This window comes from Penicillium samsonianum (genome assembly GCF_028829775.1).
Source record: "Penicillium samsonianum strain IBT 33392 chromosome Unknown utg000001l_segment0_segment0, whole genome shotgun sequence".
NCBI lineage: Eukaryota > Fungi > Ascomycota > Eurotiomycetes > Eurotiales > Aspergillaceae > Penicillium > Penicillium samsonianum.
The window spans coordinates 1,585,075-1,601,757 of record NW_026643259.1 but is presented as its reverse complement, the minus strand read 5'-3'; the positions used below and the strand labels follow the sequence as shown (position 1 = coordinate 1,601,757).

At 51.0% G+C, this 16,683-nt stretch overlaps 7 protein-coding genes across 7 annotated transcripts; 3 read left to right on the top strand and 4 right to left on the bottom strand.

Annotated features, from left to right (window-relative positions):
• Window positions 1-596: 596 nt before the first annotated feature.
• On the top strand, window positions 597-1,429 carry N7471_000636 (pectate lyase; the record flags this gene model as incomplete). Its single annotated transcript, XM_057273357.1, has 3 exons — window positions 597-777; window positions 827-963; window positions 1,022-1,429. 3 exons carry the CDS (start codon window positions 597-599, stop codon window positions 1,427-1,429), a joined length of 726 nt encoding a protein of 241 aa, XP_057141536.1.
• An 840-nt stretch (window positions 1,430-2,269) lies between these two features.
• On the bottom strand, window positions 2,270-3,838 carry N7471_000635 (uncharacterized protein; the record flags this gene model as incomplete). The annotated part of the gene is made up of 1 exon (XM_057273356.1): window positions 2,270-3,838. One exon carries the CDS (start codon window positions 3,836-3,838, stop codon window positions 2,270-2,272), a length of 1,569 nt encoding a protein of 522 aa, XP_057141535.1.
• A 69-nt stretch (window positions 3,839-3,907) lies between these two features.
• N7471_000634 (involucrin repeat protein) lies at window positions 3,908-7,399 on the bottom strand. Its single transcript, XM_057273355.1, has 3 exons — window positions 7,054-7,399; window positions 4,214-6,988; window positions 3,908-4,159 (listed from the first exon to the last, which is right to left on the bottom strand). Exons 1-3 carry the CDS (start codon window positions 7,222-7,224, stop codon window positions 4,049-4,051), a joined length of 3,057 nt encoding a protein of 1,018 aa, XP_057141534.1. The 5' UTR covers window positions 7,225-7,399; the 3' UTR covers window positions 3,908-4,048.
• A 626-nt stretch (window positions 7,400-8,025) lies between these two features.
• On the top strand, window positions 8,026-9,687 carry N7471_000633 (putative cell surface receptor/MFS transporter (FLVCR); the record flags this gene model as incomplete). The annotated part of the gene is made up of 3 exons (XM_057273354.1): window positions 8,026-8,148; window positions 8,215-8,327; window positions 8,412-9,687. 3 exons carry the CDS (start codon window positions 8,026-8,028, stop codon window positions 9,685-9,687), a joined length of 1,512 nt encoding a protein of 503 aa, XP_057141533.1.
• A 957-nt stretch (window positions 9,688-10,644) lies between these two features.
• On the bottom strand, window positions 10,645-11,423 carry N7471_000632 (cytochrome b-c1 complex subunit 6 family protein; the record flags this gene model as incomplete). Its single annotated transcript, XM_057273353.1, has 3 exons — window positions 10,645-10,709; window positions 10,799-10,921; window positions 11,129-11,423. The coding sequence occupies 3 exons, from the start codon at window positions 11,421-11,423 to the stop codon at window positions 10,645-10,647; spliced, it is 483 nt and encodes a 160-aa protein (XP_057141532.1).
• Window positions 11,424-11,894: 471 nt separating this feature from the next.
• N7471_000631 (GRAM domain-containing protein) lies at window positions 11,895-12,724 on the bottom strand (the record flags this gene model as incomplete). The annotated part of the gene is made up of 3 exons (XM_057273352.1): window positions 11,895-12,404; window positions 12,454-12,625; window positions 12,714-12,724. The coding sequence occupies 3 exons, from the start codon at window positions 12,722-12,724 to the stop codon at window positions 11,895-11,897; spliced, it is 693 nt and encodes a 230-aa protein (XP_057141531.1).
• Window positions 12,725-13,657: 933 nt separating this feature from the next.
• On the top strand, window positions 13,658-16,526 carry N7471_000630 (putative glycerol-3-phosphate acyltransferase Sct1). Its single transcript, XM_057273351.1, has 5 exons — window positions 13,658-13,747; window positions 13,805-14,072; window positions 14,137-14,731; window positions 14,782-15,050; window positions 15,100-16,526. The coding sequence occupies exons 2-5, from the start codon at window positions 13,899-13,901 to the stop codon at window positions 16,282-16,284; spliced, it is 2,223 nt and encodes a 740-aa protein (XP_057141530.1). The 5' UTR covers window positions 13,658-13,747; window positions 13,805-13,898; the 3' UTR covers window positions 16,285-16,526.
• The last annotated feature ends 157 nt before the right edge of the window (window positions 16,527-16,683 follow it).

Here is a 16,683-nt window from a genome sequence, read left to right as displayed (position 1 = left end):
GTATATAGATACGACTATTTCTGGCCGTCATTAGATATATCTCCATAGCTTCTCTACAGCTTCTTCCTCCCCCCGCTGAATGCACGCAGTTTCTTCTCGCTAGATTAAGCACCCGTGATCCCCGAAAGCTTAACGATGAGGACCAGATTTGTTTGGTTGGTGGATACTATAATCGCGTTGATAGTCTCAAGGTCGCTGGTACAGCCACAATGCCAATACTTCGGAACCTTGGCATCGGGCATTTTCACTATAACTGTGCCTTTGTATTGGCTACACAACGCAATGAAGCGCCAAGACGGAGAATCAGATGTCAGAAAATGTCTTATATGCCCGCCGGAACGTAGAGATAGAATGCATCCGGGCCGAATTGAGACCTGGACCCTGCATCACTTAGTGAGAGTCGTGGGGTAATGCATCAAATTCCGTCCAGTCAGATGTCGTCGAATTTCTTCACGGATATTGAGGAAGTCCTCCGGCCATATATGTGACTGAGACAGCAAGTCCTGTCTTGGTATGAGCTCCAAAGGTATAAAAGGTCCTTCGTTGGCCCTCGATTTGATCAACCATCAACCACCATCAACCATCAACCGAACAAAATGCACTCCAGCGCTATCATCCTCGGCCTCATTGGCCTCGCCAGTGCCCAGACACTCAACATCCCCTCCCGCGTGGGTAACATTGTCTCTCTGCCTTCTCCCAGTGTGATCAAGGGCAGTGTTGATCTGGGCAACCGGGAGTACGACCGTGGTCGTGCCTGCAACAACGACGATGATACCGGTATGTCCACAAAAAACGAGTCCAGATAGATGGAGCTAATTGAATATAGGCTCCGACAACGCCGTGTTCATCCTGGAGAATGGAGCTTCCCTGAGCAACGTGATCATTGGAAAGAACCAGCTCGAGGGCATCCACTGCAAGGGATCCTGCACTCTGACCAACGTCTGGTTCCGTGATGTCTGCGAGGTGAGTAGTGCCATGTCAATGTCTATATGTCCTACCAATGCTAATGTGTCCCCTACAGGACGCCATTTCCATCCTCGGCACCGGAAATGCCCTCATCAAGGGTGGTGGTGCTCAAGAAGCTAAGGACAAGGTTGTGCAACACAACGGTGCCGGAACCGTCACCATTGATGGATTCACTGTTGTGAACGCAGGCAAGCTTTACCGCTCGTGCGGCAACTGCAGCAACAACAAGAGCAAGAGCCCTCGCAAGGTTGTTGTCAAGAACGTCAAGGCCAAGAACGTGCCTACCCTGGTCGGAATCAACTCCAACTACGGCGATACGGCCGAGGTCAGCGGCACTTGTGGATCCAGCGTCAAGCATGTCTGCGAGGAGTTCCAGGGAGTGGACAAGTCCGAGAAGAAGGAGAGCCCGAAGCTGACCTCGACTGCTTCCTGCAAGGGACAGTCGTCTCTCTCTTCTTGCTAGGTTCGAGTTAATCACTTGATGGAAGAAGAAAGGGAGGAAGAGGCACATATGAGAGGAGGTTGGTAGATAGATGAGGAGGTAGCTATCATTGTACAACAATATAAAGCGGCGTCAGAAAACCCAAAAACTCCCTAACTCCTCGTAAGTAAACCTGCATGCCACGCTTCTAAATCGATCATCCTATCTATCAAACATTTCCAGTCCAAGCGTTCTTGTCGTGTAAGCACGTGCAAGGTTATAGTGTAGATCGTATAAAGGTAATTTGGACCACTAAGTATATCAGTATGTGGGTTTGCATCGTATCACGAACCTTTACCCTGTTGTGATATAGGAAACATTTCTGCTCATTTCCGGGGATAAGGTAACGGCAAAAGTGCTTATAATAGTTCAAACACCTAAATCGAGCATAGCTATTTTATATAACTTACAGGGCAAACTATTTTGCTATAGCGCATAAGAACATTTGAATAATTCGACAGCCAAACCTGACATACTAGTGTGTTTCAAGGTCCCATAGCATATGTTTGATAGATATATTTGTCGTGGAGTTGCGTGAATTACATTTAAACAAAGGTATGATTTGGACAACACCAGTCTTATTCTAGCTTGGGGATTGATGCCGAGAGCCCATTTAGCTCCGAGCAAACGGAAAGGGAACGAACGCTAAGACGTGGCAGAGGACATCCGGTGTGTACTGGAGCAAGATGCTAGGACATGTTTGAGTTAATAATAAGACCACCCAGCAAGTACGTTCGTGCATTGAGAATTCAGAAAAGAAAGAAAACAGCATCACAGTAGCAAAGCAACAGGTCGTGGAGGCGCATATACTTCAACGAAAGACTATACAGCGGCTGGGTTCACAAGGGTCGGGAACATGACACCGTACAGAGACGAGATCCATGCCTGGAAGCCATGGAGACGAGTATTCTCCTCACTGTTTTCATTGTGAGATCCAGCAGGCGATACCTGGCTCTGGGCGGTTACATATGTTTCCCGCGAGCTGGTTGCTCCGAGAGAATCATCCGGTTCCTCAGCGCTGCCCGGGCAGCAGCAGAGGCAAAGGCAAGTCTGGGATTTCACCCACGACAAAACGTCCGGATAGACAGGCGTGCTTGCGTGAGAGCTTTCATCTGCGCCGCCGCCGCCGCCGCCGCAGCCAGCCATCGTCAAAACAGAATGCAACCGTGATGGATTGGGAGGGAGATGGTCTCCAGTTGCCCTCGTCCCTTGGGCAGAAGATTCCGCTGTATCCGCAGGACCATCTGATCCTGCCAAATTGCGCGACAAGCTGAGAAGTGCTGTGGTTCTGGGCCGCGGTGAGCGGTTTACCACTGCAGGGGTCGGGCTAGATGGAAAGGGGAAACATCGACTAGACGGCGACCTGGCCAGAGGCTGGGCACGCCTGCTTGGGCTTCGCCCAAGACCACCCTTTATCTGTGCAGCTTCAATATAAGGATCATAACTTGTATCTGTGGCTTCGTGGGGGGCAATGGGAAGATTGCGTTGATGGAAAGGGTGTTCATGTAGCTGTCGACCAATGTTCATTCCATGGCCACTTTGTCGATGGGGGAACCGGCCCTGTACCAACGTACCATCTTCGGGTCTTCCTATACCATTAACGAAAATCACACCAGCATGAGACGCAGAAGACGGCAAGCCAAATAATCTTCTTAAGGTGTCGCCATACGAACTGCCACGCTGGCTAGCAGGACCACCACCTTGCAGGTTGACGGGAGACCGTGCACTGTTGTCTGGGATCATGAACCGGGCAGAGATGCTCACGGCCTCTGATGTGCCGAAGGAGGGAAGGCCAGGGGGCGTAGGCGTTCTTTCTGGTGGTGGATATCGAGGTTGGACGGTTGTTACTGCAGGTCCCAAGCTCCCAGGCCATCTAGGCCTGCGGATACTACTATCACCGAGGGAAACAGCCTTGCGATGCAAAGATCGACCGGAGTTTGGTATCGATGTCGTTCTACTCAAAGCAGGTCTCGACCGGTGTGTGGCTTGCCAGTACTGGTCGGACAACAGCTTGGTGTGGTTCCCAAGCTTTCCTACGGTTTTCTGTGGTCTTCCTCGCCTGGCTTGCACATCGGTAGGAGTATGGTCATCCTGTGAATCTGTAGGAACGAATCGGGCCATGTTTACCGCTAAGCCTTGCTCGTGAACGGGGTTCTCATGGGCGAGAGATGCATAGAAACGAGGGCTGGAATCATTTGGTGTGGTGACTCTGATCGCATTGTATATAGATCTTTCATCGCTTAGGATGGACTCAGATGAGTTTGGGTTATCATATGGTGAAATGGAGTCGGAATCGTGAGGAGGGTGTTTTCCTCGTCGGAGGCTCTGTGATTCTGAAAAAAACTGCGAATGAGGGTTACTGGACTGATCGATTCTTCCTCGGGCAAACATCTTGAAGGCAAAAGAGCGAAGCCTGGTCAAGATTAAAATATACTGGGAGAGAGTGATAGGTGGGAATACCAAAGATGAGTATGTGATTTCCTCGAAAACCCTCATCGTGCCTGCCAAGATCAAGCCAAAAAGAAATATTATACAAAACAGTCTATATGTACACTCTTGAATGAATACGCGCTCTAAACCCGAAAACGTTGAATGTCATGATCATAATGGAGTGCCACCTGGACTGGGCATTGGCTTGCCAGTCACTTGGGCGTGCTCCTTTCTTAGGGCTCGCAGCAACCCTTCAATTCTGCGACGCTCTTCTTGTTCGGCCTGGGAGGTGTCAGTTAGTTTGAATAGAGAGAGAAAGGTACAACATCAACTCACCCTCAGTATCTTCATGTTCTCGTTGCGCGTGTCACGCATCATCTTCTTGAACTCATTCTTGAGCACCATAGTAGATGTCGTCTCAGAAGCGCCATCGCGGCCCACAGATGTGGGACTACTCAAGTTCATCCAGCTGATACGTTCTTCCGCCAGTTGTGTCTCAAGTTGCTCGCAACGATCCCGAAGACTGTCAATGAAACTTTCGAAGCGTTCGCGTTCCTTCTCAAACTCGATGCTGGCTTTCGTCATGGCTTCGTAGTCATCAATGGTCTCACGAAGTTCTCTTTCAAGAGTATCCGCCCGCTGCTGAAGATCGCCACCTCCTCGCTGGCTCTTCAGAGCGGCCAGTTCCTCAGTGAGCTCAATATTTCGCGTAACCAGAGCATCGTTCTCCCTTTGAATACTAGGGTTGGATGCCCCCTCTGCCGCGCGCTCGGCTCGGCTACCATAGGCACCATCCAGCTCCGCCTTGGCCATTGTCAGTTCAGTTGTGACCCGCACAATCTCGCCTTCAAGCTCAGTCAACTCATTCTGCAGGCGAGTGGCGTTGTGGTCGGACTGCGCGCGCTGATCATCCGCTTCCTTCATACGGGCATCAGATTGGATCCGGATCTGTTGGATTGCGGCTTCGAGTTGAGACACCTCTTGCTCTGCGCGGTCACGAGCACCCCTAACTTCTTCGGATCTGGAATCGCTATCGTTCTGCAGCGCTTCAACGACGCCCTGCAGGCGTTGGACCTCGTTCTCCGCGCGGTCCCGAGCTTCCTTGACGTCTTCGCCTCGATCGGTGCCATTTTGCAAAGTCTCAACAACGACATGTAGACGCTTGACTTCATCTTCCGCACGGTCGCGGGCCTCTATGGCGTCTTCCATCTTAGCGTCGGTATCGTTTTGCAACGATGCAATGACCACCTGGAGACGCTTGACTTCGTCTTCTGCATGGTTGCGAGCCTCTATGGCCTCTTCCATCTTAGCGTCGGTATCGTTTTGCAACGATGCAATGACCACCTGGAGACGCTTGACTTCGTCTTCTGCATGGTCACACGCCTCGCTGGCCTCTCTGACCTCTTCGCTCTTAGCGTCGTTATCGTTCTGCAACGACGTAACGATGACTTGTAGACGCTTCACTTCATCTTCCGCATGGTCACGAGCCTCTCTGGCCTCCTCGCTCTTAGCGTTGGTATCATTTTGCAATGATGCAATGACGACCTGTAGGCGCTTGACCTCGCCTTCTGCGCGGTCGCGGGCATCACTGACTTCTTCTGCTTTGGCATCGTTGTCTCTCTGCACATCGTCGATGTATTGTTGCAGACGCTTAACCTCGGCCTCTGCTTGATCTTGAGCGTCTCGGGCTTCGCTGACTTCGTTGATCCTGGCATCAGCTTCGGTGTGCAACGAGGTAACAACGCTTTGCAAACGCGCGACTTCGCCCTCGGCCTGAACCAGAGTTGCCTTGGCTTCTTCCTGAGAAGTACCATTGTGGCGCATTGCGTTGAGCTGTCCCATAACAAGAGCCAGCTCGTCACGGTTGGCGTTGCTTTCACGCTCAGATACTTCAAGATCTCTGCGAATTTGGGTCAACTGCTCCGTCAGGTCGCCGATATGGGCATCGCGTTCGGCGTCTGACTTGGAGTTGAGCTCGCGTTGCTGCTGGATTTGCGTGGTGAGAATACTCTTCTGCTCGAGTACTCCATCCACTCGACTCTCCAGGCCATCTACACCAGTCTGGAGGTATGAGAGTTGTTCTTCCAGCCCGTCGCCGTGAGACGCATCAGGGGGCGGAGGCAAGGTTGGCGAACGGGTCAAACCAAACCGGTCAACGATGGTTTGCACTCGATTGTTGATTTCGGTGAGTTGGTGCTTCCAGGCGCCCTCGGCTTCAGGTGAAATACCGCGAGCGGCCACGGGAGCAGGAACGTCTCCCGTATGCAAGACTATATTATTCATGCCATTCTTGATGTAGTCCAAGTGAGCGTCGACCGTTGCTGTGGGATTGACGGGCCCTCCACCCCCTGACAGCTGCGGGGGAGGATCGATGAATTCACCTGGGTTGGACTGTATCATCATGTCATGTATGCGCTCGCTAAGTTCCTCCAATCGTCGCTCTGTAGCCTGCATGGCCTCGGTATTCATTACGGCGGCCGCGTTGGCCTCGATCTTCCCATTCACGCCATAGTTATCCAAATGCTCGGTTGTCCGATAGAGACTGCGATCGTCGAATTTGTGATCATCATAGGCGCTATCCGAAGTGCGCGGAGCAGGGTTCTTAGGACCCTTCTTCAGACCCTTGTGTGTCATCTGTAAGACACCCGCAGTGTGCTCCAGTAAGCGCTGGCTGATCGTCTGAGACCTCTTCTCCAGCTTCCAGAGTTCCTGCGCCAACTCTTCACATCGCCTCTGGCTGACCGCGAGTTCGGAATCGCTCTTGTCAAGGGCTTCAGAAGCCCCACTTCGACCAAATATACCCCGGCTTATCCGGCGTGAGTTCGAACCATCGGCACCGTATTCGCCGCTGCTCCGCGGACTGGGCGGGCTGTAGAGCCTACCGAGAGACTGCGCCGCGTCACGTAGTTTCGTTTCGAGCGCCAGTTTCCGCTTCGTGCCCTGGATGCGAGTGGACAGTAATGTGACTTCCTTCTTCAGCTCTTCCACCTCCTCGAAGGATAGCACTTCGTAATTCGTGCTATCCCCTATGGCGGTCTCGGTCAATAGGTACATGGCGACGGGGTCGTTGGCATTCAGGAGAGCCGAGCTTCGCGGATGACTCGGGTTGAGCTACCAGAAATGAAGAAACCATGGTCAGCTGGAGTCCTGGGTTGGCGTGTGGTGTCTCTACTCACTGGGTTGTATCGCGACCGCTCCTCATGTTGGGGGTCTAGGGCATCCCGGTACCCGTCCACAAGTGTCTTTCCGTGCGGCGGCACCGGAGCTGGAGCATCGGAGGCAGTCATGGTCGAGAGATACCGCGGGTCCCCGTAGGAGGACTGGCTGGAGCGCATACTGATATTCATGGCCGTTCAATGGCCAGGGACTCTCCGATTGGAATGGTTCGTTAGGGGAAATTCAGGAACAGGCGTCACGCATCATGGATTTTGGGGGCGCTGGTGTTTGCGATCGGGAGGAAATGTAGTAGGTCACTCTGAGTTAGGAGAATAGTTGTGGAGAGGGATTGAAGGTTATTTAGCGAAAGTAGAGGCTAATATTAAATAAAAGATGGCGGGGACTGAAGGAGAAAACAGACGATCGGCATCACCTTAGGGTTCAGCCACGGCAATTTCTATGTTTACAATTGCAGTACTCGGTAAGTATAAATGATATGTTCGATTTGAATATAATTGTACACGTATGTTGTAGACATTATACTCCGTAGATGTATCCAAGTAAGCTAACCCCTGAATACGTATACGAGATCTCGGGATAGTTCCAAGGTTGGTCATTTCCACTTTCTTTGTTCTTAAGAGATGATTCGATGATGCGTTTAGAGGAATCCACTATATTGTAGAGATACATATACATTCTACTTTGCACTGTATACCTACTGTATACAATATCCAACAGCTATAACAGTTGTAAATTAATATAATGCTCACATGGTTCAACGCTCAACCCCGCTGTGTAGTACTTGATAGTACTTGTGCAATGTGATGTTACAGTAGAGCTGGTCGAGTACCGCCAAGTACCCCCCGGTTGCATGTACCTCGGATCCCCCAGAGTAACGTGGAAAAAGGCCAATTAAATGTGAGCTGCCCGCTTTGTTTCATTTACTTATAGAGGCCCGCATAGAATGAATTTGCTCTGTCAGAATTGTGGACATGTCGACTTTCGTGCGCTCTCCAGATACAGAGCAGGGCTCTCGACCTATCTACAAGGTCTACAAGCGACGCTTCTGGGGTCTGGCACAGCTGGTATTGCTGAATATCGTCGTTAGTTGGGATGTATGCTCTCCGTTTCGATTAATCCATATATATTGAGTTTGCATGTATGCTGACTCTCATATACAGTGGTTGACCTTCTCGTCCATCTCGACAACGGCCGCGGAGTATTTCGATGTCTCGGAGAGCGCTATTAACTGGATGAGCACTGCCTACCTCTTCGCGTTCTGTGCTGTGAGCCCGTAAGTATGCATTAATCGTCATTTTAAGCAAAAGAAGAAAAAAAACCCCGCTCCAAGTATCCCATTCACTAACCATATTCCCAGCATCGTTATCTGGATCCTGAACAAAGGCGGCCCCAAACCAGCTATAATCACCACCGCCACACTTCTACTAGTCGGCAACTGGCTTAGATATGCCGGTACCAGAGCCAACGGCGGCATCTTCGGGCTCGCGATGTTCGGCCAGATCCTAATAGGCTTCGCGCAGCCCTTCTGCCTCTGCGCACCAACCCGATACAGCGAGCTCTGGTTCTCAGATAAAGGCCGCACGAGCGCAACAGCAGTCGCCAGTCTGGCGAACCCACTCGGCGCAGCCCTGGGCCAGTTAATCGACTCGGAGTGGGCGTCGAAACCCTCTGATATTCCGAATATGGTTTTGTACATCTCGATCATCGTACGTGAAGCCCACCCACCCCCCCCAAAAGCTAATCCACCCATTGGTACTTTCTCTCTTTCTTGCTCACACCATGTAAACAAACAGTCCACTGTCGCAGCAATCCCATCATTCTTCCTCCCAGCATCACCACCAACACCCGCAAGCGCATCCTCCGCAAAGCCGCCCACGCCACTGGGCGCCGCAGTGCGCAAACTAACCAGCACATGGGAATTCTGGCAGATCTTCATCCCATTCTCTGTATACGTGGGCTTCTTCAACAGCGTCTCCTCTTTGCTAAACCAAATCCTCAGTCCGCACGGGTTCTCCGAGACAGAAGCCGGCATTGCAGGCGCCATCCTGATCGTGGTGGGACTCGTCACGTCAGCAATCATGTCACCGATAACAGACCGATACAAGCACTACCTGGGCAGCATCCGGGTGCTAGTGCCCGTGGTAGCAGTCACGTACATCGGACTTATTTTCGCGCCGGGCAGTGCGGCAGGAATCCCGCCTTCGTATGTGGTCATGGCGCTACTGGGCGCGGCGTCTTTCGCGATGCTGCCGATTGTGCTAGAGTACCTGGCTGAGATTACTTATCCGGTCTCGTCCGAGATTGGGAGTACCATCTGCTGGACGGGTGGACAGTTGCTTGGTGCGTGTTTTATTCTAATTCAGGATGCGTTGAAGGCTGGGGCTGGGGGTGCGCCGCCGTATAATATGCGGAATGCGTTGGTGTTTGCCGCTGTGGTTGCTGTTGTGGCTGCCCCGTTTCCGTTGACGATTGGGCTGTTTGGGAGAGATGTTCATCGTCGTAGGTGGGAGGTTGATCGTGGTGTTGAGTTGCAGCAGGTTGGGGAGCTGGCTGGGACGGTTGAGAATGATAATGCTAAGAGGGTTAGGTCTGATGAGTCTGCTGCGGATACTGATACTCTGATCAAGACTTGAGGACTGTGTCGCGATCAGGGTTTTTGGATGTGTGACTCGTCCATGTCAACACTTTGGAAGAGCTGTGACGTTTCGCTCTTTTTTATTGATTGCCGCGCCATAGCTACGGTGCTCTTGACGAGTCTTTATGCTGTCCTCTGATCAGCACAAGCTATACCCTATTCATGTTACCCTAATATCCTTTTGAATTTGCTTGATGCGATTTGGGTCGATATATCAAAGGTTATACATACAAAGTATGCTTTCCCCCCTCCTTTTTCTGCCAAACTGAGAAGGGGGGAGACTATCTACGAAAACAGACATCTGAAAAGACTAACTAATAAGAATCCGAAAAGACCATCTGAGAAGAGTACCATAAAATACTTGACAAGGCCACATAAGCCGCCGACTATTCTTGTCAGTCTTAGTTAGCGAATTGTGCATACTTGTGGATCGATAATCTGGTCATGACAATGCATAACCGACTTATATGCACCCTGTAGTTGGATATGGCTATAAGCCTAGCCTACCAGAGCACAATGCCAATCTAGACAGATGAGATTCGTTTTAAAACAAGAGAATAAACAAAAGCACAGTTCGAACAGGCGGAAGACCAGCTATCTGTACACGCAAGGCTAAAAGAGGAGGGCAAATGATCTATTATTCTTTGTTGCTTCCTCCGAGCCCTCCTCCCTGCCCTGAAAACACAATACATATGCGCACACATACGCAAGGAACGACCAGAAAACAAAATTTCACGTTTCTGGATCGATCCTGCGTTCTCAATCCAAGGCGGCAAGCTACCAGGCTATCAGTCCGCCTTGGCAGCTATCATAAAAGCGGGATTGGTTTTTCTTCCAGCGTTTCAGTCCAAGGGGTTCCCCGTATCGATGCGGTGGAGAGCGAAAGTTATTCGTGGGCCAGATCGATGCGAGGGTTGGTTGGAACGCCGAAATCAAGACTCAATGGAAGAGTCGTTTACTTCAGCTCCCTCCAGAGCTTGGGGGCAGCGCAGGCGGTCACGCAGTGAGTGAGGTGGAAGACTGGGTTATGTTAGTCGCACAATCAGGACTCGATGGGAGGCAATTCCATGGTTTTGTCTGCTTCCACAGTTGGTGTCAATTGCACTTACACTCCTCGACGCAGTCCTCCTTGGGGCCCTTGTAGTCCTCATCCTCCTCCTGGCGGGTGACGCGCTCAACGCACTCGTCGTAGTGGTGCTTGTAGGGAGCGCAGACGGCGGAGTGGGCGCACTCTGAGAGTAATAGTTAGATTCCGATCGAGAAAGCTAGTAGAACTCGTCTTTGCAATGCCATTGGCAGTTTTATAACCCAGGCGCGGATCCTGACATATAAGACCAATTGGTGCGAACAACAACTCACGTCCAACGATCGCATGACATGGGCGACAATGGAACGCGAATAAAAAAAGCAAAAGTCAGAAAAACAGCAAGGTCACTCACCCTCCTCGAGCTTGGGCTTGATGTCCTCAGGCTCATCCTCCTCCTCTTCTTCCTCTTCCTCCTCCTCGGCCTCAGCCTCCTCTTCCTCGGGAGCCTCCTCAGAAGACTCCTCCTCAGCGGGGGTCTCCTCAGCGGACTCGGTCTCGGCGGACTCGGTGGAGGCGGACTCCTCCTTCTCGGCGGGCTCTTCCTGGGTGGTGGTCTCGGTCTCGGTGTCTTGAGCGGGAGCCTCAGCCTGGGCCTCGGTGAACCCGAAGGAGGAGACGACGTCAGAGAAAAAGTCGGAGAGACCCATTGCGACAGAGATCAATTGAATGATGACCGGAGGTCTTGTGTGGGGGTGGGAAAGCGGAAGGGGGTTGTAATTGAGGGAGGTTGTTGGTTTTGCCCAAGAGCTGCTTCTTTCGGACTGGAAAATCGGAAAGGCCCGGCCGCTGAGAGACGCCAATTATGCGGCACGTGATTGGCCAGTGGGCTACAACGCCGTTCGGGACTTGACAAGTACAGTTTATGGGGAAGTTATTACTGGAGTTGTTTCTGCTTGATCTAAGGATCTCGGAGATATGGGATAATTTTGCTATTGTTTGCTGAGAATCAACGTTGGCGAGCATATCAACTCTCCGTATCTCCATTTCTAAGTGGGTAAACACCGCTTTGGTGTCGCTAATTGCTAATTGATGGGGACATAATGTACATGAGATAGAGAATAAAACGTGGCCAGTTCAATATGTGATATAATGGCATGTTGTAATAGACTCCCGAAAGATTAGGTGGCCCGTCGCAGCCGCTCCTCCAGCTCATGGGCTACACTCTGCGACTGAACTTCCTCGTAACATGGAGGCGGCTCCACGGGTTCGGTACCGGTGTCAGATGCTCGACTGCTTTGCGACTCTTCTGGTGTCTGGCTGGGTCTAGCACTTTGACTAGCATTAGGCGGGGCTTCATATGCAGGCAACTCTTCCAAATGAACTGCTGAGAGATCCACATTTTGTTGGCCTCGAGTGCCCTCGCTTGTGTTCTCAACAGCCTGCTCTAGTCGTTCCTTGATCCGCTCGAAGTTGGTGTGGAAGTCAAAAGCTCCGCCCTCCTTGAATGTCACTTTCAACTGAACAGCAGGCAGGGACGGTGAAATGCCACCTCCAGATACTGGTTGCACCAGAGCTGTCCATACATTGGGTCCAAAGAATGGCGCAGATACATGGGAGTCACGGACATTCAAGAGAGGTGACGAGAAGGACTGGAAGTCATTGCTTTTGGATGCGGGAAGGTAGACAACCTGGCGAGGGTTAATATGATGAGAAGATAGGGACATGATGAATGCTGACTCTTTGGTTGGTGAGGTGGATGCAGCCGGCACTGCTTTGGATTGAAAGTTTCTCTGCGCCTTTGTATCCGGACGGCGGAGTCAAAGAGACACTAGTACGAGGAGGGGAGGAGTAGATCAAACGTTCGTTGGGAAGACGGACGAAGCCGTCCTGGTCATCAAGCATTACCCAACTAGGCAGTCAGTATAGATGCTCCAATGTTATATGGGTCTGGTCCTGGCGGGCCCCGGAGAGAAACAGCCATGGGAGCAGAGGCATACTTGAGAGACATGATGCGAGATCATTCCAGGTGCATGTGACACTGTTGTTATCAGCCAAACCCCTAGCAGGAGAATGGTGGTCAGGTTGGATGTCGACCTGGTAGATGAAAGGTGGGGTGTGTGTGGTATTGGGTGTGGACGGCGTGGGGAGGGACCAAAGCAAGGCTGTAGATTTCCCCGAAGACAAGATCAAAAAGCCACTGCTCAGAGGGTCTAGAGGGTTTCGAGTGAAGTACAGACTTGCAATATCAAATCGAGGGAAGTTGAAGTGGAAAGGCGGGGCAGGCGGGGAGACAAACCTGCAGGGGAAACTTCCACGTTGTACGGTGTGGACGGTGTGGAAACTGCTTTTTTTTGGTATGTACTTTGTTTGTAGATCATTTTGATGTTAATTCCAGTATACTATGTAGTTAACTATATCAACTGTGTCTGTGTATATAAAACAACGTTGTCTCCACCATGTTAAGCTTAATGCTGTACGCACTTCAATGCGCTTGGCTATAGCTTCCAGGCCGATCCCATCCAAAAAACTTGGAACCGCATGACGCTTTGATCACCGAATCCCAACACTATGCATATGTGTGTTGGGATTATTTGATTGGAAAGTTGAAAGGTTCATCTCATACTGGGATGTTATCTTGTCATGTCGCAAATGTCGCAATATTTAATAATGTTATGGCCTGTGCTCAGCTGGAAGGGGGTTAGAAGAGGTTCAGAGCTTTTATTAGTGTGACTGATCATATTATTAGCTTATGTAGCATGTAACAGTTGCATATACATAGAGAGAACAAGAGAGTTACTTCAGTTTCAACGTTCAAAGTTCAATCATACGTTGTTCTAACTCGTTTCCAAAATGTCACGTTCTAGAAGCGTCCGAGCCAAAGCGCGCTAACCTTGGAAGACGCTCAAACCTTCCAGTTTCGAACTTCAACTCTTCCCCTCTTCTTATGTTTCTCCCTTGATTTCATGTTCTGATACCCTGTCTCTCAAATATATTGGATAGCCTGTGGTGATCTGAGGCTCGAAACAGCCAAGTAGGTGGATCCCAAGCTCTTCCGGTTAGCGGTACTTATGTTCATCTTTTCTCCAAGGACTTCATGTCGAGATCATAACCCATTCACGACCCTTTGACGACCCTCCAGCCTTCTTTCCCTCGGAAACTGCCCATCGGGCTTCTACGGCACAATGGGAGAAAAAGGCCAGTACATCCCACCCCTCGTGGGGTGGATGTATGATTTGGTCCTTTGGTCATTCTCCGTGCTCATCGACCTCTTCTTCCGCGAAGTCCACCCCCGAGGCTCATGGAAGATCCCCCGCCGCGGTCCCATCATTCTGGTGGCAGCTCCCCATGCGAACCAGGTATGCCGCTCGCTTCCGGTCACAGCACACACACACAAGATGCTAATGATGGATGTTCGCCCAGTTCGTGGATTCTTTGGTGTTGATGCGCGTCATTCGCAGCGAAGCGCAACGTCGGATCTCATGGCTTATCGCGGACAAGTCTTTCAAACGCAGGTTCATCGGATTTCTCGCGAGAGCAGTTGGGACGCTGCCCGTGGCACGTGCTATGGACAACTTGAAACCCGGGACCGGCACCATCTATCTTCCCGACCCGATCAACGAGCCAACTCTGCTGCGAGGTGTTGGAACCAACTTTGAAGGAAAGGGTTTCGAGAAGGACGGAACTATTGCCCTACCCACCATCAACGGAACGTCACACAGTACTGCGATCGCCGAGATCAAAGGACCGGAGGAATTGGTGCTCAAGAAGCCTTTCAAGCACAGGGATGCGCTGGCCCAGCTTACTGGACGGCAAGATATTGACAGTGACGGAAACTTCACTGGAGATGCATCCGAGCAGAATCCGGATTTCAAGGGTACCAAATTCAAGGTTGCTCCCCATGTGGATCAGACCGCAGTCTATCAGGCAGTATTCAAAAGACTAGGCACAGGCGGTTGTGTTGGTATCTTCCCGGAAGGTGGAAGTCATGATCGCACTACACTGCTTCCCTTGAAAGGTAAGCTCTTCGTGTTCAAGAGGTCCGAACGATTTACTGACATGATACAGCTGGTGTCGCCCTGATGGCTCTAGGCACCCTGGCTGAAAACCCTGACTGTGGTTTGAAGATCGTGCCTTGTGGCATGAACTATTTCCATGCCCACAAGTTCCGCTCCAGGGCCGTTATTGAGTTTGGTACTCCAATTGACATTCCCTCGGAATTGGTGGAGCAGTTCAAGCAAGGCGAACGACGGGAGTCTGTCGGTGCTCTGCTGGAAATCATCTACGGAAGTCTCGTCTCAGTCACTGTCACTAGTCCCGATTATGAAACTCTTATGGTAAGCTTCTTTCCGTTTCGGGAAATATGTTTCCGCTAACAGTTCAAAGGTCATCCAAGCTGCCCGTCGTCTATACAACACCAAAGGCAAAAATCTTCCTCTTCCTATGGTTGTGGAGCTGAACCGCCGTCTTGTGAAAGGTTATGCCCACTTCAAAGACGATCCCCGGATCGTCGAACTACGTAAGTCTATTGTAGGATATAACAAACAGCTTCGTCTTCTTGGAATCCGGGATCACCAAGTGGCCTACGCCAAGTTCTCCATCTTGCAGGTGGTGGCCACGTTGGTTTATCGCCTGGGCAAATTAGTACTCCTGGCAATCGGGACGCTCCCCGGCTTCCTGCTCTTCACCCCCGTCTTCATCGCGACCAAGTACCTCTCCGCAAAGAAGTCCAAGGAAGCACTGGCTGCTTCTACAGTGAAACTTCAAGGCCGAGATGTCATGGCCACATGGAAGCTTCTTATTGCCCTTGCATTTGCTCCGGCACTCTATGCCTTTTACACTGCTGCCCTCACTTATTGGACGTACTGGAACCGAGTCAATGGAATGGTTCCAGACTGGGTGCCACTTTGGTCGGTAGTGATGATCGGCATGGTGCTCTTCCCCACAATCACGTTTGCGGCTCTTCGAATCGGTGAAGTGGGCATGGACATCATTAAGTCACTACGCCCGCTTGTTCTATCTCTGAACCCATCATCGGCCAACACGCTGGTGAAACTTCGAGAGAGACGCGCTGCACTAGCTCATCAAGTGACAGACGCGATCAATACCATGGGACCTGAGCTATTCCCCGACTTTGATGCTGCTCGGGTTGTCACCGATCCATTCCGAGAAACGAGCAAGCCCGATACCACGACCGACAACGGACCGCCGGAGATCAGAAGAACCAGCGTGTCAGACCATGCCATGAAAATGCCCTCCTCAGAGCCCCTGCCCCGCAACGAGTCCTTCCACAACCTGGCCAACATTGGCTTCTTCTCTACGCGACCTCCTAGTCGTAATCGTAGCCGCAGCAGATCTGCTAGCGCCCGACCTGGGTCTCGGCACGGACTGAAGCCGCTCAGCTCTCTCACCCCGAAAGACCCGCTTGAGGACGTCAGTTCACGGATCCGTGATGCTATGAGGGAGCGTGGAGAGCGTCGTCGGCGTCGAAGCGAAGATGGAAGTTGGGATATGGCCAGCTCGGGCCCTGGAACTCCATCCAGCACTGAGGAGTCCCGAAAAGATCTTTGAGATGTGGACTGCCTTGATCATTTAATCCTTTATCATCCCGAGCATCAACCACGGTGTTCAGCGCGAAGCTGTGTATGTATTTGCTCTTATATAACCATGCAAGATATCCTCTCTGTTTTTTATGAATATGAATGTCATCAAACATCCACCTTGGGGGTCAGCTAATTATAGTTGAAGAAATCTTGTGATTATGAATGTACATCCTGGGCGATTCAGCACACGACAACTGTCCTATAGTCACAGACGGTATAAGATGTAGATACGAATGTCATATCCAAAGGCAACATACTTTTATGGCTATAGGTACCATCCAAGATAAACCAATTATGAAAAGTTAGTGATCTTGGCTGGGCTGATCTTGGCTAGGCTGATCTTGGCTCATGATTCGTTTTTGCCTCG

Coding starts and splice junctions, on each gene's coding strand:
- N7471_000634 (XM_057273355.1), bottom strand. CDS start 7,224: ATGAATATCAGTATGCGCTCCAGCCAGTCCTCCTACGGGGACCCGCGG. Junction 6,989..7,053: donor AGCGGTCGCGATACAACCCA/GTGAGTAGAGAC, acceptor CATTTCTGGTAG/CTCAACCCGAGTCATCCGCG. Junction 4,160..4,213: donor AGAACATGAAGATACTGAGG/GTGAGTTGATGT, acceptor GACACCTCCCAG/GCCGAACAAGAAGAGCGTCG.
- N7471_000630 (XM_057273351.1), top strand. CDS start 13,899: ATGGGAGAAAAAGGCCAGTACATCCCACCCCTCGTGGGGTGGATGTAT. Junction 14,073..14,136: donor CAGCTCCCCATGCGAACCAG/GTATGCCGCTCG, acceptor ATGTTCGCCCAG/TTCGTGGATTCTTTGGTGTT. Junction 15,051..15,099: donor CCGATTATGAAACTCTTATG/GTAAGCTTCTTT, acceptor AACAGTTCAAAG/GTCATCCAAGCTGCCCGTCG.